General features: G+C 38.2%; 1 protein-coding gene across 4 annotated transcripts in view; it reads left to right on the top strand.

Annotated features, from left to right (window-relative positions):
- M1AP (meiosis 1 associated protein) overlaps positions 1–27617 on the top strand; it is a 71730-nt gene that overhangs the window by 11671 nt on the left and 32442 nt on the right. For 3 of the 4 annotated variants that reach the window (XM_035001220.1, XM_035001219.1, XM_035001222.1), the window contains 2 exons: positions 13403–13588; positions 14610–14778. In XM_035001220.1, coding sequence (XP_034857111.1) covers positions 13403–13588; positions 14610–14778 — 355 coding nt within the window. Of the gene's footprint in view, positions 1–6033; positions 6120–13402; positions 13589–14609; positions 14779–27617 lie in introns of all 4 variants that reach the window. The other variant, XM_035001223.1, reaches the window with a different exon arrangement.

Raw genomic sequence — 27617 nt, forward strand, 5'->3', positions numbered from 1 at the left:
AAAATCTTAAAAAAAAAAAAAAAAAGCTATGAGGGGCGCCTGGATGGCTCAGTCAGTTAAGCCTCTGCCTTTGGCTCAGGTCATGATAGCGGGACCCTGGGATTGAGCCCTGTATCAGGCTCCCTGCTTGTCGGGGAGTTGGCTTCTCCCTCTCCCTCTGCCTGCCATTCCCCCTGTTTGTGAGCTCTCTCTCTCTCTGTCAAATAAATAAATAAAATCTAAAAAAAAAAGGCTATGAAAATAGAGTATATGTTACTATAAAAACAAATATATCTGTCATATCAATAAAGTGTGCTAAACTCACCTATTAAAAACTCTGCTGTGTTAAAAAGATACAGCTGCAACAAAGTTATTCAGAAAGGTTGACAATAAAAGAAAAGACAAAGGACTAGGCAAATGAACCTTCCCCCGCTCCCCCCCCCAAAAAAACATGATCTTAATATCAGACAAGGTTGAATTTGGAGCAAAAAGCACTAAATGACACTAGAATGTCACTTTAATGCTAGACACAAAAGAGTAGAGAATATGGATACATATGGACAATATTCAGTACAGAAGGTTTGTTGGAGGGGGGAAGCCATAGAAAATATATCAGTTTTGAGTACTTATGTACCAAATAACATAGCATCAACATTTTTAAGAGAAATATGATCATATGTATGTATGAAATATCCACCCTCCTTAAGTGCTCATGGAATATTCACAAAAGTCAGTCATATATTAAGCCACAAACTTAAAACTTTAGTGAATTCCGAAAGTACAAATAGTTCAGTCAACATTTTCTGAACACCCTGCAATAAAACTAGAAATAAATGACAAAACCAGAAGAAAAAAAGTATCTACCTAATGGAAATTTTTAACTGTTAAATAAATTTGGAGTGAAGAGGAAATCCAAACTAAAATTGCAATATGTGTAGGAAATAATAATAATAAAATACTACATATCAGAACCTATGGGCTATAAAAAATACAGTGTTAAAAGGAAAATTAATATCTTTATATCAATTTATTTTAAATTGTATTAATAAACAAGAAAGACTGCAAATAAATGAATTATGCAACTTAAGAACAAAAGACGAACAAAACAAACCTAAGGAGAGCTGAAGGATGGAAATAATAAAGATTAAAAACAAAAAATAATGAATATGAAAATAGAAAATTGTGGAACAAATTAATAAACCAAGTTTGGTTTGGGGGGGGAGATAGATAAAACCATTAGTAAACTTAGTTTGAGGAGAAGGGCAGAAGGAGAAGATGCCTATACACAAAATAAGATAAGGGGGAAATAACCACATAATTCTCCATGCAAATATAATTACCAAAATTAAATTCAGAAGAGATAGAAAAATCTAAACTCACCATTTTCCATAAAACAAAGTTTTCAAAGAGCTACCTTCCCCCAAAATAAAGTACTGAAACCAAATGATTTTACAGGGGAATAATACTAAACTTTCGAAGAACAGATCATTACTATGTTTTTTAACTGTTTCATACCACAGAAAGAAAAAAAAACCTTCCAAATCCTTTTTATGAAGATGACATAATATTGATACTAAAACCCAACAAATATTGCACAAAAAGAAAAACTACAGCAAGTCTCACGAATTTCTATTCAAAATCCCAAATAAAGTACAGGCAATAGGATCCAGCATATATATATATATATATATATATGGGTTTTTTTGTTTTTTGTTTTTTTTAAAGATTTTATTTATTTATTTGACAGAGACAGAGACAGCGAGAGCAGGAACACAAGCAGCGGGAGTGGGAGAGGGAGAAGCAGGCTTCCTGCTGAGCCGGGAGCCCGATATGGGACTCGATCCCAGGACCCTGGGATCATGACCTGAGCCGAAGGCAGTTGCTTAACACTGAGCCACCCAGGCGCCCTATATATATATGTTTTTAAAGATTTATTTATTTGAGAGAGAGAGAGAGAGCAGGGGCGGGCAGGCAGATCTAAAGGGAGAGAGAGAATCTCAAACAGACTCCCGGCTGAGCACAGAGCCTGACAGAGGGATCCATCCCACGACCCTGAGATCATGACCTGAGCCGAAATCAAGAGTTGGAGGTTTAACTGACTGAGCCACCTAGACACTCCCAGCTTGTATTTAAAAAGATCGTATACCAGGAATAAAAAAAAATGGTACAATATTAGGGAACCCATTAGTACAGTTTACTGTATTAATATATAAGAAAAAAATATGATCATGTTCATTTCTGTAAATACTGAAAAAAGCATTTAATAAAATGCAACATCCAGTCTTGTTTTTAAAAAACTCTAATAAAATAGGTATCGGTAACTATCCCTGAGCACAATATATGTTTATGACAGCTTAAGAATCAAATCATACTTAATGAAAAGACACTAAATACATTCCTGTGTTATCATCACTATTATTTACAAGTATTCTGGAGATTTTCACTGATGCAATTGCACAAGGGAAATAAATTAGAATATAAAAATAGGAAAAAAGGAGATAAAGTGATTGTTATCTGCAAATTAATGATGTCCAAAAGAATAAACTAGAAAATTATTTCAAACAATGAAAGAACTCATGACAATAGTCTAGTACAAGGACTAATACAGATATTAAAACCCTTCATATATCCCAAACAACAAGTTTGAAGTTAAAGTGGCAGAAAAGATCTCATACAATAACCAAAATTATCAGATACTTGGGATTGAAATTAATAATATATGTGCAAGACTTATATGAATTAAAATATTATTGAGAAACCCAAAAGAAGACTTGCACAAATTAAAAGTCATTAGTTTTGGGGAAGATTCAGACCAGAAAGATGTCCATTATCTCTAAATTAATCTGTAAATATAATGAAATTCCTGATAAAATTTTCAGCAGGAAAACTGGACATCCTAATGACAAAGTTCAAGTTAGAAGAAAAAAAAAAAAACCCAAAATATAGCTAGGAACTATTAAATATTAAACATATTCAAGTGTGATACTGGAGATTGAAAAGATAGGGGAATGGAATATAAGTTAAGGTCCAGAAATAGACCCAAACATATGGGAGAATTTAGTATATAATAAAGATGGTATTTAACATTAATTGGAGTTGGGGGGGTGCCTGGGTGTCTCAGTCAGTTAAGCATCTGACTCTTGATTTCAGCTCAGGTCATAATCTCAGAGTTGTGAGATTGAGCCCCCTATCAGGTTCTGTGCTGGGGATGGAACCTGCTTAAGATTCTTTCTCTGCTCTCCTGCTGCCCCTCCCCACCTCTCTCTCCCTCTCTTAAATAAATTAATAAATTAATTTATAATATATATAATTTTAATTAATTAATTAAAGTTAATTGAAGGGGCATCTGGCTGGCTCAGTCAGAAGACCATGGGACTCTGGATGTCAGGGTTGTGAGTTTGAGCCCCATGTTGGGTGTAGAGATTACTAAAAATAAGTAAATGTAGAAAAAATTAAAAATTAAAAATATAATAAAATTTATTGGAAAAAATTTATCCAGTAAATGCTTGGGTCAACTGGATAGCCATGTAGGAAAAAAGTAAGTTAGATCCATACTCACTGATTACATCAGTATAAAGTCCAGATAGATCAAAGTTTTAAATGTAAAAATTGAAACTATGTAGGAGAAGAGACTGTATCAGTCTGAGTTCAATCAGAAGAAGAGAAACCACACGGTGATTTAAACAAGGGAAGTTTATATGGAAAATTTTAACATCGTTTAACATATTCAACTATGATAATAAAGCAACTGTAAGATATGAGAACTTTTTATGGTACCTTAGGGCTGAGGTAGTGATCTCCAGGAAGGACAAACTTGAAAAGTGGACTCCTTTCCCAAGGCTGGAGTTCAGGACCAGTTGCAGAAAGTATAGTTGCAGCTGACTGGATGCAAAGAAGTTCACTGGTGGGCGCCTGGGTGGCTCAGTTGGTTAAGCGACTGCCTTCGGCTCAGGTCATGATCCTGGAGTCCCGGGATCGAGTCCCGCATCAGGCTCCCTGCTTGGCAGGGAGTCTGCTTCTCCCTCTGACCCTCCTCCCTCTCATGCTCTCTGTCTCTCATTCTCTCTGTCTCAAATAAATAAATAAAATCTTAAAAAAAAAAGAAGTTCACTGGTTATCCCAAGCCAGAGCTGGTCCATGGTTACTGGGAAAGCAGGATGCAATCTTCCAGGTGTAGGTGAGCTCTTATCAGTGACTGGGGCATAAGTGTGTAGAGTGGAGATACCAATATAGACAGGATGCCTGGAACAGACAGCACCCAGGTGGAAATTGCAGCATCACTGGGAGGGCCACGGGAGATAAACCTCTGAGGTGAACAGAGGGAGTGAGGCATTACTGCAGGCAGGAGACCTGAGGCAGTCTGTGTCAAGAGGCCTGCTGAAAGGTGATCACCAAGCCAAGGCCAAGAGGTTGCAGTGTCTTAGTCAGCTCAGGCTCTCATAACAACAAAATTCTATAAACTAGATGGCTTAAACAATACATACTTATTTTCTCAAAGTTTGGGAGACTAGAAGTTCGAAACCAGGGTGCAAGCATTGGCCAGGTCCTGTGAGAGCCCTCTTCTGGCTTGCAGACAGTAGATTTCTTGCTGTGTGCTCAGATGGCCTTTCCTCAGTGCATGTATGTGAAGAGAGAGAGCGAGCTCTGGTGTCCTTCCTCTTCTTAGAAGGTCACCATAGACTGCATCCTCATGACCTCATCTAAACCTAATTACCTCTCAATGGCCTCACTTAAATGCTACCACATTAGGAGTTAGGGCTTAACTATGTGAATTTTAAGGGAACATAAACATTCAGTCTGTAAAATCAAGGGCCTGCTAGTTTGGGGCACTATCTGCTAGTGTGGAGCACTATCAGATGTTCTCATACCCCATTGCTTTCAGCAAGAAAGCATCTTCCTCCTGTGGTGTTCCTCCAGTGCTCTCTACTCAAATCCTTAACATTGTGGTCCATGTAAAGGAGAAAGGTTGAAAGGGATTCTGTCCATTATTGCAGACATATATTGAAAGGTGAATTGGATCCTAGAGGCAATAAGTTGGTAATTAGCTCACAGAGCATGGGGGAAAATATCAGAGTAAGAAAGGCTTTTCTAACCATAACACAAAACCCAAAATTCCAAAAGTAAAAGATTAATAAATTCAGCTGTATAAAAATAGAAAATCTGTGCTTGGCAAAAAAAAAAAAAAATGTTACATAATCACTAAGGTAAAGACCAATACTCCAATAGGAAATGAGAAATTACATACATAATTTTCAGAAAAAGAAATATAAATGACCCTTCAATGTATCAAAATATGTTCAATCTCACTTATAAAAGAAATGAAAAAGAAAACTTAAAGTACATTGAGATGCTATTATTTTTCACCTGTAGGATTACCAAAGTTTTTTTTTTTTTAATAACATACTGTTCATGAGGTTTTAAAGAAATCGGCACACTTACATGCCATTTATGGGTGTATAAATTAACACAATTTCTATGGTGGGCAATTTGGTGACAGTATCACAATTTACATACCCTTTTACCTAGCAAGTCTGCTTTTAGGAACTTATCCTACAGATGTATTTTCATATGTGGAAAAATGACTTATGTATTATCATTTCAGCACTCTTTACAGTATCAAAAGATTGAAAGCAATCTAATGTCAATCAATAGGAAATTGGTTAAATAAAATTATGTCCCATCCATTAATGGAATACTCTGTAGCTGTAAAAATTAAGACACTTTTGGGGCACCTAGGTGGCTCAATCAGTTAAGCATCTGCCTTCGGCTCAGATCATGATCCCAGGGTCCTAGGATGGAGCCCCACATGAGGCTTCCTGCTCAATGGGGAGCCTGCTTCTCTCTCTCCCTCTGCCCCTCTCCCCGGCTCGTGTGCTCTCTCTCTCTCAAATAAATAAAAAATCTTTTAAAAAAATTAAGACGCTTTTCATCTATTGAATGAAATGATTGCCCAAGTACACTATGCAATAAAATCAAGATATAAAAGATTATCATAGTCTCTCTTATTTTGGCAAGAAGAACAAATTTATCTTTTATATTTTCTTTCATGTAAAGAAAAAATCTCTGGGAAGATATCCAACAAGCTACCAATATAGATTGCTTCCAGGAAACCAGTGGTTAGCTGAAGAATGAGTGGAAAGGTGATTTTTTTTTCTGCATATAATTTTACAACCTTTAAATTTTGAATCATGTGCATGTATTATATATTGAAAATATATAACAAAATATTGAACAAACAAAATATTGAAAATACATTTGTGCTAATAAAATGCAATTTATATATGGAGATTCTACGTAAATTTTTAATTTTTTATAAAAGTTTCTACTGATAAAAAGATTTTTGAAAATCAATGACCTAAACTATGTTCTAATTTTTTTCATTTGATTCCCAGTGAGACATCAATCTGAGTTATCCTAAACTGCCGTAAGGAAGAAGAACACACTGGTACTAGATCTAGGGAGAGAGCATCCTCTAGGCATATTTGTACCACTAGTCTACAACAAAAGCTGAAAGAAATGCAGTGAGGGTTCATCAGTCCTTACCCACCCATCCCAACTTCCACCTCTCTGTGCAAAGCCCATATAACTGAATCAGGGTCTCCACTCTGCACCTTGAAACCCACCCAGATATCTAAGACAAAGAACTTGAGTTTGTGATAGAATAATAACTCCAAACAATGTTGTAGGCAACTTCAGTACCTGATTCACTGGGCTACATTTCAACTCAGCAAATTCCTAAAGCACATTTGAATCTTCCACAATGGAAATCCCAAACTTTCCATCCAGGGGAGAGGGAGGAGAAGTTAGGACATTTGACTGCTCAGATTGCAGATTGCTGGTAGTGGTACAACTCCAGCTGAGAGACACCAGGCCTCGTCTTCCTACCACCTATTTTCTCCCTCTTTATCTAACAGCTCCCTATAGGTCCCTGACCCCACCTTTTAGATTTGGAACTCAAGTCTGAACTATTTACGCTGTTGCTGTATGGAATGTCACCTCGGCAATTCATTAGAAAAAAAGCTAAGAATATAAGACTTTCTGTAGCATTCATCAGTCATCAACCTTTGATATACAGAAATTGTTTCCCGGCCAAGATATATGAGCTCTTCACATTCTAGGCAATTAATGTTTCTGCAAAGCCTGCATTTTAAAATCACTTCCAGAATCAAAGTGAGTACCTGAGAGATCAGATACCACTTTCAAGGGATATAATACATAGTTATGTTTTAGCCTACTTTCTGTTTAGCTTGTTTTTGAATGATGTAATTTTTTAGATGAATTGGGTGCATGGCCTCTTGCTACAGGAGGTTATCAACCAGGAGTGTTCTCGAGCAGTAAGTGGCCCTATTATTTGATTAATGTAAGAAAGAACAGCTTAATTTCCAATATTTCCAAAACCATTGCATTTGGCAGAATTCTCCAATACTCAAATAGGCAATATTTTCAAGCCTTGTTAGAAGATCACTTCCTTTTCCTAAAGGTTATTGTAACCTCCTGGCAGAGACATCAGGAGGTCATCCTATTTTTTTTATTTTAATTACAGGAGATAAGCTTTTTGTTTCAGTTTTCAAAATAGAAATGCGTTTTCTGATTTTAAAAAATATGTTTTCATTCTAGAAAACTTAAATGCAGAAAAGTATAGTCTTTTGATTATTGCAAAGTTGACTGTTGGAAACACACTTTTACTATTGGTTCCTCCTAAAACACTACCAAAAAGAAAGTTGAGGAATTTTTTTAATAGCATTGGATCAGTTAAGATTAGGTTCAGCTGTGAGTCATAGAAACCCCAAAATAAAAGTGGCTTAAATAAGATATAAGTTTATTTCTCTCTCAAATAATTGTAGGCAATCTAGGGCTAGTGTGGCAACTCCATAATCAATAAGGAACCATGCTCCTCCTGGCTCATTGCTCCACCATCTTACTACCATCTGCAACACAGCTACTATTTTGTAGGCCAAGTTGGCTATTCTTATGCTTGTGTTTCAGCAAGCAGGAAAGAGGAAAAGGAGAGCAAAGAGAAGGAGAATAATAAAGATTAGAGCAGAAATAAATGATATAGAAGCTAGGAAAACAATAGGACAGATCAATGAATCCAGGAGCTAGTTCTTTGCAAAAATTAATAAAATTGAGAAACCCTTAGCCAGACTTATCAAAAAGAAAAGAGAAAGGACCCAAATAAAATCACAAATGAGAGATGAGAAATAACCAACACCACAGAAATACAAACAATTATAAGAGAATATTATGAAAAATTGTTTGCCAACAAATTGGACAACTTGGAAGAAATAGATAAATTCCTAGAAACATATAAACTACCAAAACTGAAACAGGAAGAAATAGAAAACTTGAACAGACCTATAACCAGCAAAGAAATTGAAACAGTAATCAAAAATCTCCCAACAGGGCGCCTGGGTGGCTCAGTCATTAAGCGTCTGCTTTCAGCTCAGGTCATGATCCTGGGGTCCTGGGATCGAGTCCCACATCGGGCTCCCTGCTCGACAGGAAGCCTGCCTCTCCCTCTCCCACTCCCCCTGCTTGTGTTCCTGCTCTAGCTATCTCTCTCTCTGTCAAATAAATAAATAAAATCTTAAAAAAAAAAAAAATCTCCCAACAAACAAAAGTCCAGGACCAGAGGGCTTCCCAAGGGAATCTACCAAACATTTAAAGGAAAGTTAATACCTATTCTTTTCAAACTATTCCAAAAAATAGAAATGGAAAGAAAACTTCCAAAATCATTTTTTGAGGCCAGCATTACCCTGATACCAAGACCAGACAGAGACTCCACTAAGAAAGAGAACTACAGGTCAATATACCTGATGAACATGGATGCAGAAATTCTCAATAAAATACTAGCAAATAGAATCCACCCGTATACTGAAAGAATCATTCACCACAATCAAGTGGAATTTATTCTTGGACTGCAGGGGTGGTTCAGTATTTGCAAATCAACCAATGTGATACACCATATTAATAAAAGAAAGGATAAGAACCATATGATCCTTTCAATAGATGCAGAAAAAGCATTTGACAAAATACAACATCCATTCACGATTTTTAAAAAAAAATCAACAAAGTAGGGTTATAGGGAACAAACCTCAACATTATAAAGGCCATATATGAAAAACCTACAGCTAATATCCTCAGTGGGGAAAAACTGAGATATTTTCCTTTATGGTCAGAACAAGACAGGGATGTCCATTCTCACCCCTGTTATTTAACATAGTACTGGAAGCCCTAGCCTCAGCAATCAGACAACAAAAGAAATAAAAGGCATCCCAATTGGCAAGGAAGAAGTCAAGCTTTCACTATTTGCAGATGACATGATACTCTATACAGAAAATCCAAAAGACCCCACCAAAAAACTGCTAGAACTGATACACGAATTCAGTAAAGTCTCAGGATACAAAATCAATATACAGAAATCTGTTGCATTTCTGTATACCAATAATGAAACAGCAGAAAGAGAAGTCAAGGAATCAATCCCATTTACAGTTGCAACAAAACCCATAAGATACCTAAGAATAAACCTAACCAAAGAGGTAAAATGTACGTACTCTGAAAACTTTAAAACACTGAAGAAAGAAATTAAAAATGACACAAAGAAATGGAAAGACATTCCATGCTCATGGACTGTAAGAACAAATACTTTTTTTTAAAGATTTTATTTATTTATTTATTTGAGAGAGAGCACAAGTGGGGTGAGGGGCAGAAGCAGAAGCAGATTCCCCACTGAGCAGGGAGCCTGATGCAGGGCTCAATCCTGGGACTCCAGGATCATGACCTGAGGTGAAGGCAGATGCTTAACCAACTGAGCCACCCAGGCACCCTGGAAGAACAAATATTGTTAAAATGTCTGTATTATCCAAAGCAATCTACACATTGAATGCAATCCTTATCAAAATACCACCAGCATTTTTCACAGAGCTAGAATAAACCATCTTAAAATTTGTATAGAACCCCAAATAGCCAAAGCAATCTTGAAAAAGAAAAACAAAGTTGGAGGTAAAGTGGGAGAGCTAGGTTCTTGTCTCACAGAATCGAAGAATGAATCTCACAGACAAAAGAAGTGAGTAAAGCAATAGAATTTCATTAAGGATACAGAAAAAGCTCTCAGGAGTGAGAGGGATCCCGACAGGGTTGCCACTGCGGGCTTTTAGGGTTGGCCTTTTATAGAAAGCTAACCAGGGAATTTAAATCTTTTTGACTTCTCTACTGGCGGCACCATTGATTAAGGACTAGTGATAACATCTTTAATGGCTTACTTCTTTTTAGGGTCTGGTTATTTTCCGTTGACCACAGGAGACTGTCATAAATAAGACTTCCCCTTTGAACACCTAGGGCAGGGTGGCCTGGAGTGTTCCCTTATCTCTGGTTTCCTTATACCTCCACATTTTTGGAATTTCTGTGAGCCTGACCGCATAGCCTCCTTACCTATTTGTCCCTACCTAGCCCCACCTGTCCTTTCTCAGAGACATCACCTTTCTGAACTTCAAGTTATATTACAAAGCTGTAGTGATTAAGACAGTATGGTACTTGCATAGATCACTGGAACAGCATAGAAAACCCAGAAATGAACCCACAAATATATAGGCAATTAATCCTCGACAAAGCAGGAAAGAATATCCAATGGAAAAAGACAGTCTCTTCAATAAATGGTGTTGGGGAAACTGGACAGCAACATGCAAAAGAATGGACTGGACCACTTTCTTATACCATACACAAAAATAAATTCAAAATGGATTAAAGACTGGGGTGCCTGGATTGGGCATCCGACTCTTGATCTCAGCTCGGGTCTCGCTCTCGAGGTTGTGAGTTTGGGCCCTGAGTGGGGCCCCAAGCTGGGCATGGAGCCTACTTTAAAAAAAAAAAATGGATTAAAGACCTAAATGTGAGACAAGAAACCATCAAAATCCTGGAGGAGAACAAAGGGAGTAACCTCTTTGACATTGGCCATAGCAGCTTCTTACTAGATATGTTTCCTGAGGCAATGGAAACAAAAGCAAAAATGAACTATTGGGACTTCATCAAGATAAAAAAAAAAAAACCCTCTGCACAGTGAAGGAAACAATCAACAAAACTAAAAGGCAACCTTCGGAATGGGAGAAGATATTTGCAAATGACATATCTGAGAAAGGATTAGTATCCAAAATATATAAAGAACTCATAACTGAACATTCAAAAAAACAAAGAATCCTGTTAAGAAATAGGCTGAAGACATGAATAGACATTTTTCCAAAGACAACCAGATAGCTAACAGACACATGAACATCATTCATCATCAGATAAATACAAATTAAAACTACAATGAGATATCTCCTCACAGCAGTCAGAATGGGTAAAATTAACACAGGAAACAACAGGTTTTGGTGAAGATGTGGAGGAAGATGAACCCTCTTGCATTGTTGGTGGGAATGCAAACTGGTGTAGCCACTCTAGAGAACAGTATGGAGGTTCCTCAAAAAGTTAAAAATAGAAATACCCTATGATCCAGCAATTGCACTACTAAGTATTTACCCAAAGGATACAAAAATACAGATTCAAAGGGATGCATGCACCCTGGTGTTTATAGCAGCATTATCAACAATAGCCAAATTATGGAAAGAGCCCAAAGGTCCATCAATTGATGAATGGATAAAGAAGATGTGATAGATACATATATATGGATATACAGTAATAATAATATATATAATATATATTATATATATATATATATACCAAATGGAATATTAGCCATAAAAAAGAATGAAATCTTTTTTTTTTTAAAGATTTTATTTATTCACTTGAGAGAGAATGAGATAGAGAGAGAGCATGAGAGGGGGGAGGGTCAGAGGGAGAAGCAGACTCCCCGCCGAGCAGGGAGCCCAACGCGGGACTCGATCCCAGGACTCCAGGACCATGACCTGAGCCGAAGGCAGTCGCTTAACCAACTGAGCCACCCAGGTGCCCAAAAAAGAATGAAATCTTGCCATTTGCAAGGATGTGGATGGAGTTAGAGAGTATTATGCTAAGCAAAATAAGTCAGTCAGAGAAAGAGGAATACCATATGATTTCACTCATATGTGGAATTTAAGAAACAAAACACATGAGCAGTGGGGGGTGAGGAGCAAACCATAAAACAGACTCTTGACTATAAAGAACAAACTGAGGATTGCTGGAGAGGAGATGGGGGGAGGGTTAAATGGGTGATGGGGCTTAAGGAGGGCACCTGTGATGAGCACCTGGTGTTGTATGTAAATGATGAATCACTAAATTCTACTCTTGAAATTAATATTACACTGTATGTTAACTAACTGGAATTTAAATAAAAACTATAAATAAATAAATAAATAAATAAATAAATAAATAAATAAATAGGTGTGTCAGTCTTCAGATTCTTTTAGGGGGTATATGAAAAGAAATTTTTGAAGGCCACTAGCCTATATGTATGGTCTCATTTGTTCTCATTTCTTTTTTTAGTAGGTTTCTTATCTTCCCATCTAAATTACAAATTATCTTTGTGTAAGAATTACATCCTATTTTTTGTGTTTTTCCCAGAAATTCAGGGAGAGGAGCAGCATGTTAGCAAAGTAAGGAGCTGTGGAATTGAGTGGGGCAGGTGTTGACTTAAGTACCCTGGCAGTATTGCAGCTCATGCTCATGAATTTTATGTGTATTTTGCATATATTGCTCAGTTCTGCTCTTTGTCAGGGTGGTTTCTTCATGCCAAATATAATTCTTCCCCGCCCAACCCCCATCTGCTATTGATGCTTAGAATTCAAAGTGTCACATATTTTCATTCCACATTTATTCAAAATATATACATCCTTAGGAGAGGTAACATTGATATAGAATCAGATTAGATTAATTACTTCCTGATAGCAACTTTTTATAAAGGGAGGTGAGTTAGAACCAAGAGGTTTACATGTTGGATCCTTGAGCTGACTGCAGACTAAGCCAAGCATCTCTTCTTTACTGAAGTGATCCTGAGGAGCAGAGTGGGTAGGACCTTATCAGTTCTGAAATGATCAACCACATCAAAATCCTCATTTCTGGGAAGTAGAGAGGCTCCCAGTACCTAGACTGACTAAGAAATGAAGATAATATTTAAGAACTAGGCCTCCAGTTTGCAGACCACCCCAAAGTAAAACTCAGCAGTCACAACTGGACTTCCCTTTGGGTGAGTGAATGAGTTCAAACACTTCCTTTCCTGTTTCTGGTAACTCCACATAATCAAAGCCCTTTGGCTGCAAATTTTCTTTCTTCTGGTATAGGGAAGATTTTAGTGCAGTACCTAGAGCATAGTAGGCATTGAGTAGATGTTGGTCAAATAAACAAATCTGCAGGAAGGGAAGGGATCCCCGAGGAGTAATTGATAATGAAGTTAGACTGTCCATTAATCTGGAACCCAGGTCACTAAAGATCTTTGGTTCATTTTTCTCTGCAGCAAGTGAAAGGCAACTTTGCTAGGCTGCAGGCCTGCATCTCAGAACTCCGCATGTTCCAGAGAGAAGGCTGTTTCAGACCCCCCGGCCCTTGTCTGCACCTGGCAGTACAGGATGGGCTCCAGCAGTTCAAACAGTATAGCAGACACGTGACCACAGGTGCATCTCTGAGCTACACTTCCCTGGAGGTAAGAGATACTGGTCTTATATTGTTCTTTGTTTCATACACTTTGATGGTAATTTTCAAGGCTAGATTTTCATCTCCCTGCAGGCAAGAGATATGTTCCCTTTTTCCTGTAGCCTGTGCAGTTCTTAATACATATCTGGCATAGAGAGAAATGCTAAAAATATGGGCTGAAGTGAATTATAATGAAAAACTGAAATCAAAATAAAATCTGAATATGGCTCCGTGCTGGTGGTGGAGCCTGTTTAAGATTCTCTCTCCGTCTCCCTTTGCACCTCCCCTCCATGTGCACACACATGCTCCCTCACTCTTTCTCTCTAAAAAAAAAATTTTCAAGCACCAAAAAAAATGTCCAAGTGCAAAAAAGAATTGCATATATTTAATATTTGCCTTCCAGATTTTCAAATTCAAGACAAAACTACTAATGAAAACATACAGCATATTCATTCAGTTGAAATAAAATATTCAGATTATACACAAACACCTCAATATTCTTTCAGGTTAGATATATTGATCAAGAGTGAGTACATTTTAGAGTTAAGAAAGCAAAAGAAACAGCTCACCTGTATCCAGGTTGAACAAGGAGAGAAATCTATGTGGAAGTACCACCATGAGAAAAAAGCACAGAGGCCCTCTGATATTTAGTACACACTTAGTGGAATGTAAGGATTCTATTTCCTTTGTTGCCTTGTAAAATCAAAGCATTTTGAGCATGAGAGATGCTATCAGTGCTTCAAGCAATCTTAAAAAACTAAAACACAGGAATGTTTTCTCACTGGTCACTTTCTGGGGCAGGCCTCACCTGTTTGGAAGGGTCCTGTGATGATTTATCCCACCAGATCTCTCCCACCAGAACCTGTCAAATGAAATTTGATTTGTAAGTTACCATGAAATCTTCTTTGCTTCAAAGACAATAGCCACTGCCACAGACTTCTGCTGTGTCTATCCTCCAGATCTAACCTGCTATGTTCTTCACTCTGTACATTAGAGAAAGTAGACACATTGATTCTTGGATTTATTTCCAGATTACTGTTCTGACTTCCCAGCCTGGAAAAGAGGTGGTCAAACAATTGGAGGAAGGATTGAAAGATACAGACCTAGTCAGGGTCAGGAGACTTCAGGTGGTTGAGATCACAAAGGGAGTCCTGGAGTATATGGACTCAGTGTCCCCAGCTGAAGAGCCTAGCAGTGATGGTAAGAATTAAAGGAAAAGGTAAAAAGAATTTTAATGAGTAGTCAAGAAGATTATTTTCCATGGTCTTTTTGTTCTTCAATGAAATGAAACCAACAGATTTTACTACAGTTCAGACAGGTGTTTCTAAGTGTGTATATAGGCCTAACATATATTAAATATATATTTACTATTTTAATGGGATCATGACATCCATAATATTCTATAACCGTCTTTGTGCATTGGACAGCTGTCTGTGTTAGTATCTATAGATCTGTCTTATTTTTTACTGGCTACATGATTTTCTTACTGTGTGGTTGGACCATAGTTTGTTTAATCACTTATTAATGAACAATTTGGTTTATTACCCTTTGCTATTATAACCAATGCTGAATAAACAGACTTATATACAGGGCTGGTTTCATGGACTTATGACCAGTATAGTCACGCAGGGCCTGGCACTCAGAAACACCCTATGCTTGGGATTTAATGCTCTTTGGTTGCTCTCTTGAAATTCTTAATAATTTTAACTTTGAATTTATATTTTATAAGTGAAGTTTTATGGAACAATGGAGGGTGTACCAGGGGATTAGAGTCTCAGCTCACACACGCCCTATGTCCTGTGTCCTTCCCACCTCCCCATAATGGGGTTCTCAGTTGCTAGCTTCCCAGCTCTGGTGTCCCCAACCTGCCTACCCCAACCCGGCAACCACTCGTGCCCAGGTCCCTGCCAAAAAATCCTACATAAATCACGAATAATTCTAAATTTCCTAGAACAGAAAATATTCGAACTGAGTCTTAAAGAACATATAGGAATTAGTCATGTAGAGGAAGAAGAAAAGAACACTCAAAAAGGAGACGTGGGAGCATGAGAAAGCAAGATTAATCAACTTTCAGGGAAGTGCCCATGGTTCCCTATGACTAGAGCAGATCAGGCAGAAGCAGGAGTAAGTCTATAAAGGTAGGCAAGGATTTGATCAAGAAAGGCCATATATGCCATTCTAAAACATTTAGATTTCATTCTAAGGCAGTGGAAATTTATGAAAAGATTTTGGTCAAAGTTAAGGAGAGATTCCCAAATTATGGAGTTTAAGATATTTTTAACCAGTTTTAATTTATCCAACACTCAAGTTATGTTCACCCTTCAGTGGTCCTTCCTGGATGTATTGGCCCTCTCCAAGGCTGTGCACATGGGAGGAGCCCCTGTTCTGATACCATTGATCTCTTCCTGGTCACACTTGGATAACCCACTAATTAGGTGAGAGAGTTAGAAACTGAGGGTGTGGGGGGTGCCTGGGTGGCTCAGTCGGTTAAGCGGCTGCCTTCGGCTCAGGTCATGATCCCGGGGTCCTGGGATCGAGCCCCGCGTCGGGCTCCCTGCTCAGTGGAGAGTCTGCTTCTCCCTCTCCCTCTGCCTGCCTCTCTGCCTACTTGTGCTCTCTCTTATCTCTCTGTCAAATAAATAAATAAAATCTTTAAAAAAAAAAAAAAAAGAAAAGAAACTAAGGGTGTGTTTCTCCTCAAATCCTGAGACGTGGATCCTTCCAGCATCATGAGGCCACTGACATTGTTCTGGTCCAGGAGGGAGGATAACCAGCCTTAGCTGTATCGTTTATGAGCTCTCACCCACTTGGCACACTCTGCTTTTCTCAAGCAGTCTTCTCACTGAATGTCTTTCTTTCTCTCTCCATCTCTTCACTTAAAGCTGTCTTTTCCTTTGAATTCCCTCTTCTTTCCTCTGAGTTCCTTCCCTTATCCCCTTCCAGCCAAATACTCCCCATCCCTTAAGGCCTAATTCGTGTTCCTGATTACTATGTTGATTTTCCTCTCCTTAGAACAACAATATCACTTGTGGTCTGTACCAAACAATTTAGCACTTGATTATATGCCATGGAAAATTGTTCACCATTGTTTGATTGTGTGATAACTTTGTCTTCTCATCTAATCTGTAAACTACTTGATATCTTTTCTTTCTGAATTAAATTCTAAGTGCCTTGGGATTAGGAATTTGTCTTTATTATTTCTGTGTCCCAGTGTGTAGACTATCCTAGATTACAGGAGATATTTGTTGAATGAATTGATGAAAGTGATACCTGTGGAGACAGTTCTTGGTCTGCCCAGCATCCCCTGAATCCCCATTCTCTAGTAACACCTTACCTTCCTGGTCACAGAGTGGGCCATGACCCAGATGAGGCCATCATAATTCCTCAGGCCACCAGAGTCCTCCCTAGTAGGTTCTCAAACTGAATCTGTGAGAGAGAAGCTCTTTTTCTTTCTCTTTGGCCATGAATATATCAGGCATGGACTATGTCCTTTTCTCCCTTCAGTGACCATATCCAGTAAGAATTTCCTGTATCTCTAGTGGCACAGAGCTCAGAGTACTTGGAGACCACCTGATGCCTTTATTTAGAGTATTTGGATAGAAGAGCTTTTACATTCAGGAAGACAGCTTTCTACCTTGTGTCAGTGATGATGATCTTCCAGTAACCTCCTATTTGCTTATAAATAATACATCATCCCATAAATTGCTTGTAATTCCTCTTTGTGGGTTAATATGTATGGTTCATAGCTTGAATCTTCCCAGTTTGCCTATACTTCCTTCATAATTATTTTATTCCATTGATGTTTGCCTCATCTTGGTGACCTTAGGAAGAGATTAGCAAAAGCAACTTCTCTCATTCTCAAAAAGATGAGTGCTCCAGAATCAGGTTGTCTGAGTCTAAACCCCAGTTCTATCACTTACTAGCTGTGCAACTTTGAGCAAGGTACTTAGTCTAAGCCTTAGTTGCTAATTCCTGCCCAATGCAGTAGTTGTGTGTATTAAATGAGGTGATGTGTGTTAATTAGTACATAATAAATGTTCAGTAAAATCAGCTAATCTTAATATTTCTGAAAATTTTTGCATATGGGTGGTTTAATATTTCTGAGATTTGTTTTTATGGCCAGATCCCAAGTGGACTGTAAGTTACCTAAGGATAAGACTGTGTCTAATGCATCTTTGTATCACCAGCATATATATCGTTCAGCCTGGCACATAGTAGATTCTCAATAAATGCTTTTTTTTTTAAGATTTTATTTATTTACTTAACAGAGAGAGAGCACAAGCAGGGGAAGCAGCAGGCAGAGGGAGAGGGAGAAGCAGGCTCACTGAGCAGGGAGCCCGATGCAGGGCTCGATCCCAGGACTCTGGGATCATGACCTGAGCCGAAGGCAGAGGCTTAACAACTGAGTCACCCAGGCGCCCCTCAATAAATGTTTCTTGAAAAATAAGTCAATGGGGCGCCTGGGTGGCTCAGTTGGTTAAGCGACTGCCTTCGGCTCAGGTCATGGTCCCAGAGTCCTGGGATCGAGTCCCTCATGGGGCTCCCTGCTCGGCAGGGAGTCTGCTTCTCCCTCTGACCCTCCTCCCTCTCATGCTCTCTGTCTCTCATTCTCTCTCTCTCAAATAAATAAATAAATAAAATCTTTTAAAAAAAAAGAAAAATAAGTGAATGGAGAAAACCAAATGATTTGGGAGAGGTGATGGTCACCTTCTCTGACATCAGTTCAAATAGTTAGATTCATATGTCAAACACTCATAGCTTCCCTTTGTAACCCATGAATATCATGAATTAATTCAAGCACTTCTTGAGTCTATTTATAATTTTTTTTTTAACTCTGGTAACCATGATCGTCGATTAAAGGAAAAGTATCTCTACTCCACTTTTAGAGAGACCGGTTACAGGGAAATGTTGATGCAGATTCGTTTAAAAAGTAACTATGAGAGTATGTCCTTCAATCAGTCAAAATTCTGTCCCCTTTAGTGCAGTCCTGCACAGTGAGAACTAATTATAAAGATGACTTGGAGACTGCAAGATCCACAATCATCAAAATAAAAATGAACTTAGAAATGAAAAAAGTAGACTCACATTTTAGAAGGTTTTTTGGGGGGAGGTATTATTTTTTTTAATTTTTATTGTTATGTTAATCACCATACATTACGTCATTAGTTTTTGATGTAGTGTTCCATGATTCACTGTTTGTGCATAAGACCCAGTGCTCCATGCAGAACATGCCCTCTTTAATACCCATCACCAGGCTAACCCATCCTCCCACCCCCTTCCCCTCTAGAACCCTCAGTTTGTTTTTCAGAGTCCATCATCTCTCATGGTTCGTCTCACCCTCCGATTTACCCCCCTTCATTCTTCCCCTCCTGCTATCTTCTTCTTCTTTTTTTTCTTAACATATATTGCATTATTTGTTACAGAGGTACAAATCTGTGATTCAACAGTCTTGCATAATTCACAGCACTCACCATAGCACATACCCTCCCCAGTGTCTATCACCCAGCCACCCCATCCCTCCCACCCCACCCCCCACTCCAGCAACCCTCAGTTTGTTTCCTGAGATTAAGAATTCCTCATATCAGTGAGGTCATATGATACATGTCTTTCTCTGATTGACTTATTTCGCTCAGCATAACACCCTCCAGTTCCAACCACATCGTTGCAAATGGCAAGATCTCATTCCTTTTGATGGCTGCATAATATTCCATTGTATATATATACCACATCTTCTTTATCCATTCATCTGTCAATGGACATCTTGGCTCTCCCCACAGTTTGGCTATTGTGGACATTGCTGCTATAAACATCGGGGTGCATGTACCCCTTTGGATCCCTACATTTGTATCTTTGGGGTAAATACCCAGTAGTGCAATTGCTGGGTCGTATGGTAGCTCTATTTTCAACTTTTTGAGGAACCTCCATACTGTTTTCCAGAGTGGCTGCACCAGCTTGCATTCCCACCAACAGTGTAGGAGGGTTCCCCTTTCCTGCATCCCCGCCAACATCTGTCGTTTCCTGACTTGTTAATTTTAGCCATTCTGACTGGCGTGAGGTGGTATCTCATTGAGGTTTTGATTTGGATTTCCCTGATGCCGAGCGATGTTGAGCACTTTTTCATGGGCATTTTAGAAGGTTTTTTAACAAAATCTAAAATGAAAAGATTAACTTTATTTATTTTTTAAAGATCTTATTTATTTATTTGACAGAGAGAGACACAGCGAGAGAGGGAACACAAGCAGGGGGAGTGGGAGAGGGAGAAGCTGGCTTCCCGCGGAGCAGGGAGCCGATGCGGGGCTCGATCCCAGGACCCTGGGATCATGACCTGAGCTGAAGGCAGCCGCTTAAACAACTGAGCCACCCAGGCGCCCCCAAGGCACTTGTTTGTGATCCGTTCAGTGGAGGAACAGCTCTTCAGGCAGCCAGGGACAAAGATGAGCTCTTTCAGAAAATTTGACAGAGAGAGAATGAGTGCACAAGCAGAGGGAATGACAGAGGGAGAGGGAGAAGCAGGCTCTGCACTGAGCAGGGAGCCTGATGCGGGACTAGATCCCAGGACCCTGGGATCATGACCTGAGCCAAAGGTAGACACTTAACGAGTGAGTCACCCAGGCACCCCAAAAAGATTAACTTTAAATCATATTCATATCAGTTAAATTTTCTATAAATATTCAGACCATATAGCCTATTATATATTTCCCTCTAACCACATAAAAGGTGCTTCTTTTTTTTAAAGATTTTATTTATTTATTTGAGAGAGAGAGCGAGAGAGAGCAGGAGCGGAGAGAGGGACAGAGGGAGAAGCAGACTCTGTGCTGAGCAGGGACCCCAATGTGGGACTCAATCCCATGATCCTGGGATCATGACCTGAGCTGAAGGCAGACACTTAACTGACTGAGCCACCCAGGTGCCCCATAAATGGTGCTTCTTTTCATCTGTTCCTGCTTGGTCTAACTGGTGCATTTTTTCTTTATTTTAAAATTTAGCTGAAAGATCCAATCTAGCTCTCTTTGTAGTAGCTTTTGTCTGGTCATTTTACCATTTTTTATTACAAGTTGTACAAACTTAAACATTGCATAAGTATAATATAGACCATTCAAATGACCCAAAATTCTGCTCTCCAGAGATAACCACCATTAGTAGCGTAGGGCACATTCTGCTGAATAATTTTCCTTACATGTACATGGATATGGACACACATGTAACATTATTACAGTACTCACTGTTCTGTCTGCATTTTTATTTTTTCCATTTGGCTAATTATCCAATATTTTTTTTCACATTGACACACACAGAACTAATATATTCCTTTTAACATCTGTGAGGCATTTTACTGTATAAATTCATCACTATTTATTCAACCATCCAGTTGGATCTTTACATTTCACCGAAGAACTGCGTGACCTTGAACAGTTATTTAAACTTTTTATTCCACAATTTTTTCGTTTACAAAATAGGGCTAATAAGAGTAGCTGCCTCATAGGGTTTTTATGAGGATTAAATACATCTTGCATGTAAAGCACTTAGAACAGTGTCTGGCACATGTGAGCAGTAAATAAACATTATCTGTGATATTTATAGTAGTAACAGTATGGGACGCTGGGGTGGCTCAGTTGGTTAAGCATCTGCCTTCTGCTCAGGTCATAATCCCAGGGTCCTGAGATTGAGCCCTGCATCAGGCTCCTTACTCAGTGGGGAACTTGCTTCTGCCTGCCGCTCCCCCTTCTTGTGTGCTCTCTCTCTCTTTCTGGCAAATAAATAAAATCTTTTTAAAAATAGTAGTAATAGTAGAACCTTTTTATATATGCCTTTTTACTGAGAAAATTTCAAGCTCTAATAACTTTTTTACTGAAAAAGAAGATATGACCATAAAAAATGTTTAAATTTAAAACCATTCATAATTCCATTATCCTCATATACTGATTTTATTTTTGCACATTGTTTCTTGGTTTTCACAATCATGTTTATGTTACATAGTTATAATTCACATATATGGTATTTTGTTTTCATGTAACATAATATTATAAAACTTCTCCCACCGTTTTTATAGCCTTTCTTTTCTGTTATTGATCCATTTTGTTCCTCTTTTGCTCTTAAAAGAGGACTAGAAGTGTTGGTCTATGAAATAGAGTTATGAGGGGAAGCTGGTGGCCTTCTTTATCTTTATATGCCCTCTTTACATATATGCCAACCCTGCTCATTAGAGCAGATCCTTAATGCTGGATTTTGATCATAAATTTAGGGTCTAGGAGAGGGCCTGCCAATTCCAGCAGCCAAAGTTAACCCCATAAAAGAGCCATTGATGGAATAATGCTGCTAGCTTTACTCATTTTTAAGTAAGTTCTGAGCCTCAAGGAAAAGATAAACGAAATAAAAGCCACAGTCTCTTAACCTACTCTAACTTTTGTTTATGGATCATAATAATAGCAACATTTATTAAACATTTACTGTCCAAATATTTTTTGTTCTAAATAGTTTCCACAGGGGTGCCTGGGTGGCTCAGTCTGTTAAGCATCTGACTCTTGATTTCAGCTCAGGTCATGATCTCAGAGTTATGAGATCGAGCCCCACATTGGGCTCATGTGCTGAGCATGGAGCCTACTTGAGAATCTCTCTCTCTCTCTCTCTCTCTCTCTCTCTCTCTCCCTCTGCCCCTCCTCCTTCTCTAAAATAAATAGATATATAGCGATAGATAAATAAATAAATAATTTCTACATATTATCTTATTAATCCTCATGTATCTAAATGAAGAAACTAAGGCATAGTTCCTTGTCCACATTAACTTTCCCAAGGTTTCTCAGTTAAGAGATGGAACAAGGGTTCAAGTCTAAGCAGTCTGACTCCAAATCTGCCATACTTAACCATTCTCTTTACTGCCTTTGTTGAAAGGGGCAATAAAAATAATCAACAATTCAAATGCTGGTTCTTTGAAAAAACTGATAAGCAGAGAATCCTCTGGTGAAACTAATGAAGGAAAAAGAGAAGGAAAAAAACACAAGAAACTATGTTAGGGTTGGGAAAAGGGAACATAATTGCAGATTGAACTATGAATTCAAACATTTAGACAAAAATGGACGCATTCCTAAAAAGATATCAAATTTGACTCACAAATAAAAGATCTGAATGGTTCCCATAATGTAGATGGCTTTACAGTTGAGTTCTGTCAAGCTTTCAGGGAACAGATCAGTCCAATCTTATACAAACTCTTCCAGAAGTAAAAGGAAGGGAGGGAGGGAAGAGAGGAAGGAAGGAAGGAAGGAAGAAAGGAAGGAAGGAAGGAAGGAAGGAAGGAAGGAAGGAAGGAAGGAAGGAAGGAAGGAAGGGAGGGAGGGAGGGAGGGAGGGAAGAGAGGAAGGAAGGAAGGGAGGGAAGAGAGGAAGAAAGGGAGGAAGAAAGGAAGGGAGGGAGGGAAAAGAGGAAGGGAGGGAAGAGAGGAAGGAAGGGAGGGAAGAGAGGGAGGAAGGGAGGGAAGAGAGGAAGGGAGGGAAGAGAGGGAGGAAGGGAGAGAAGAGAGGAAGGGAGGGAGGAAGGAAGGAAGGGGGGAGGGAAAAGAGGAAGGAAGGGAGGAAGGGAGGGAAGAGAGGAAGGAAGGGAGGGAAGAGAGGGAGGAAGAGAGGAAGGAAGGGAGGAAGGGAGGGAAGAGAGGAAGAAAGGAAGGGAGGGAAGAGAGGAAGGAAGGGAAGAGAGGAAGGAAGGGAGGGAGGGAAAAGAGGAAGGGAGGAAGGGAGGGAAGAGAGGAAAGAAGGGAGGGAAGAGAAGAAGGGAGGAAGGGAGGGAAGAGAGGAAGGAAGGGAGGGAAGAGAGGAAGGAAGGGAGGGAGGGAAAAGAGGAAGGGAGGGAAAAGAAGAAGGGAGGAAGGGAGGGAAGAGAGGAAGGAAGGGAAGGAAGGAAGGAAGGAAGGAAGGAAGGAAGGAAGGAAGGAGGAAACAACCCCCCAGTCTCAAAAGACATCATAAGAAAGTGATAAGACAAATCATAACTCTGTATCTAATTCAAATGACCAATAAAGATCTGGTATCCAGAATAAACAACTTCTTTTAAAAATCCAATTTTGAAATGAGCAAAAGATCTGAATGGACATTTCACAGAAGAGGAAGTGTTAGTGGCAAATTAATATAAGAAAATTTGTCACCCTCATTAGTAAGCAGGGAAATACAAATTGAAATAATGATATACGATTTTATGCCCGCTAGTTTGCAAAAACTTAAGAAGTCTCACTGTAGTGTTGACAGCAGAGCAGTGTAAACTCTTACACACTGAAAGAGTGTAAATTTGGTACACAACTTGTCATTTTGTTGTAAAGTAACATTCACAATATCCTATAATCCAGCAATTCCATTCCTAGGAGAATATCTCCAGAAAAACTTCTACAAATGTGTACCTAGAAACACATACAGGAATGTGAATATTGATATTATTCAAAAAGCCAAAAAATTAGAAATCACTCAAATGTCCATTGAATGAGGAATGAATAAATATTATAAGGTATATTCACAAAGTGGAATATCATATAGTTATGAAAATGAATGAACCACAGCTACATACAATGTGGATGAATCTTCTCAATATTGAGAAAAAAGCAGATAACCAAAGATATAAAATATGATACCTCTTTATAAAGTTCAATCAAAATTAAAATAATAAAACATTTGTTTAAAATAATGAACATGGGGCGCCTGGGTGGTTCAGTCGTTGGGCATCTGCCTTTGGCTCAGGTCATGATCCCGGGGTCCTGGGATGGAGCCCCATATCGGGCTCCCCGCTCAGCAGGAAGCCTGCTTCTCCCTCTCCCACTCTCCCTGCTTGTGTTCCCTCTCTCGCTGTGTCTCTGTCAAATAAATAAATAAAATCTAAAAAAAAATAATAATAAAAATAAAATAAAATAATGAACATTTGCTCATTAAAAACATTTGTTTAACTACTTTTAAAAGGAAAGGAATGATAAAAAAACAAAATTCAATGTGGCAAGGTTTCCCTTGGAGAAGATCAGGACAAAGCATACAGATATCTTAGTAGTATTGTTGATATTCTACATCTTAAGTTGAATAAAGGATTCATGAATGTTCCTTTTGCTATTATGCTTGTAGCTTACATATATGTTGCATGTGTTCATTTGTATATAATAAAAATTTTATAATAGCTTTCTAAAGAATGACTAAATAATAAATATGCCAAAATTAAAATGGCTGGTATGATCAATGCACTTTGGCATCCAGAGGGCATCTGTCCAGATTGACAGCAGCGTACTGGTTGAGTATGTAAGTCTTTCAGCCAGTTACATATCAACCTAACGATGCTGTCAGCCAGCCTGCACTTCTCAGCCTTGTACACAAGGGTATCAGGTTCCCTTTCTAAGTGCTCACAAACCATCTGTTTAGTATTTCCTCCAAACTTTGCTAAGGATCAGTGTCAGCTCTTTTGGAAAGCTATTATATCCATATGTGTTCTCAGGAAACACCAAATGTTAACAACCCAAACATAGAAGGTAAAGATTCATTGCTTCCTAAAGGAGTCCAGAAAAAAAAAGTAAAAACAAAAACAAAAAAAACCCTATCTTATGCTTCATGCTTCAGTGCAATTGTCAGACTCCATATATTGATTGTTTCCCCCTACCAGTGTCTTGGAAAATAGACCAGAAAACGCAGCTGTTCATTGAGTTTGTCTTTGATAACCACAGTAAAGTCATTTCCTTGTGGTGTTAAGACTAAATTAGAACCACTATTGTATTTATTACCTAAAGATTTTCAACACAGAGAGACATCTGCTTATTTCATTAACAGAAGCCATGGTCTCAGAAAATGTTAGTTCTTCCCTTTTTTTAAATTGAATTAAAGAATTTTTTTAGAGCTCAACAAAAAAAATAAAGTTATTTGAAAATAGAAGTTTAAAAAACATTTCCTCTCCAAGATTATGAAGGAATAATTTACATACTATACATTGCACCCATTCAAAGTATAAATTCAATGAGTTTTGAAAGTTGTATATGCCCACAAGTCATCACCACAATCAAAATACAGAACATTTCTATCATCCCTAAGATTCCTTTTGCCCCTTTACACTCCTTCCCTCCCTCATTCCCTAGTGTATGCCACTGATGTGCTTTTTGTCTGTAGATGAGTTTGCATTTTGTATAAATGCAATCATACAATTTTCTTTTATGTCTGACTTGTTTCTTTTAGACTTTGAGATTAATCCATGTCATTGTTTATACCATAGTTTCTTGTTATTGCTGACTAGTAGTATATTGTATGAATATGCCACATTTTGTTTAACCATTCACCTGTTAATGGGTGTTTCACTTGTTTCCAATTTTTGTCTGTTGTGACTAAAGCTGCTACAAATATCCATAAACAAGTCTTTGTATGATATGTTTTTATTTTTCTTGGGTCTTACTGTGTTTATGGTTCACCTTTTTTCATCCATTTGTTTCAACCCATCTGTGTCTTTATACTAAAGTGTATCTCCTATAGACAGCCTGTAATTGGGTTTTGCTTTTTACCCATTCTACTAATCTCTGCCTTTTATTTGGAGTATATAATCCCTTAACATTTACCATAAGTATTGATATAGTTGGATTTAGGTATACCATTTTATTTTTTGTCTTCTCTGGTTTTTGTTCACCCTTTCCCTGCTTTCCCACTTTTTTTAGATTATTGAATATTTTTAGAATTCTGTTTTAATTTATATTTTGTCATTTAGCTATATTTCCTTGCATTACTTTTCAGTGGCTTCTCTAGGGATTATGTTACAGATCCTTAACTTTTCAGTCTACTCAGAGTCAGTATAGTACCACTTCATATAAAACGTAGAAGCCGCAAGATTACAATACTTTAGGGTGCCTAGCTGGCTCAGTTGGTGGAGCATGAGACTCTTGGTCCCGGGATTGTGGAGTTTGAGCCCCACATTGGGTATAAAGGTCACTTAAAAAATAAAATAAGAGGGGCACCTGGGTGGCTCAGTCAGTTGTTTGCCTTCAGCTCAGGTCATGATCCTAGGGAGCCCCACGTCTGGCTCCCTGCAGAGTGGGGAGCCTGCTTCTCCTCCCTCTGCTACTACCCCCCCACCCATGCTCGCTCTCTCTCTCCCAAATAAATAAATAAGATTATAATATTTTACATAAAATGTAGAAACCTTACAGGCATTAAAAGGTATTTTTTAACTTTTATGCAGCCTACTTAGAATTAATATAGTATCATTTCATGTGAAATATAGAAACTTTGCAACCATGTAGGCCCATTTATCCCCTTCACACACAAACAGACACACACTGTCTTTTATTTTGTAGTTGCCATGTGGATTACATCTACATTATAAATTACACAAGACATTATAAATTTTGCTTTAAACAATAATATGTATTTTAAAGAAACTAAGAGAAAAATATTCTTTTCTTTTCCAATGCTCTTCATTCATTCCTGAAGATCCAAGTTTCCTTTGGATATTATGTCCTTCAGCTCAAAGAATTTTTATATTTCTTTTTTTTTTAATTTTTTTAATTTTTAATTTTTTTTTTTTTTAATTTGAGAAAGACAGAGATAGTGAGAGAGAGCACAAGCGGGAAGGAGAGGGAAAAGCAGACTCCTCGCCAAGCAGGAAGCCTGATGCGGAACTCGATCCCAGGACCCTGGGATCATGACCTGAGCTGAAGGCAGACGCTTAACCAACTGAGCCACCCAGGCACCTGAATTTTTGTATTTCTTATAGCTAGTTCTGATGGTGACAAATTTTCTTAGTTGTTATTTATCTGAAAATGCATATTTCACCTTCGTTCTTGAAGAATATTTTTCTTATATATAGAATTATGTGTTGAAAGAATATTTTTTTTCTTTCAGCATGTTAAATATGTTGTTCCACTATCTTCTGGTCTTCCATGGTTTCTAATTAAATGTCACAGTCCTTGAATCACTTTCCCCTTGTATGTAAAGAATCATTTATTTATCTGGCAGCTTTCAAGAATTTTCTCTTTATGTTTGTTCTTCAGCAGCTTTATAATGATGTGACTAGGCACAGATTTCTTATTTAGGGTTCACTGAACTTCT

Source organism: Mirounga leonina, unplaced genomic scaffold, assembly GCF_011800145.1.
Source record: "Mirounga leonina isolate KUSES-001 unplaced genomic scaffold, KU_Mleo_1.0 Mir_125, whole genome shotgun sequence".
Classification (NCBI taxonomy): domain Eukaryota; kingdom Metazoa; phylum Chordata; class Mammalia; order Carnivora; family Phocidae; genus Mirounga; species Mirounga leonina.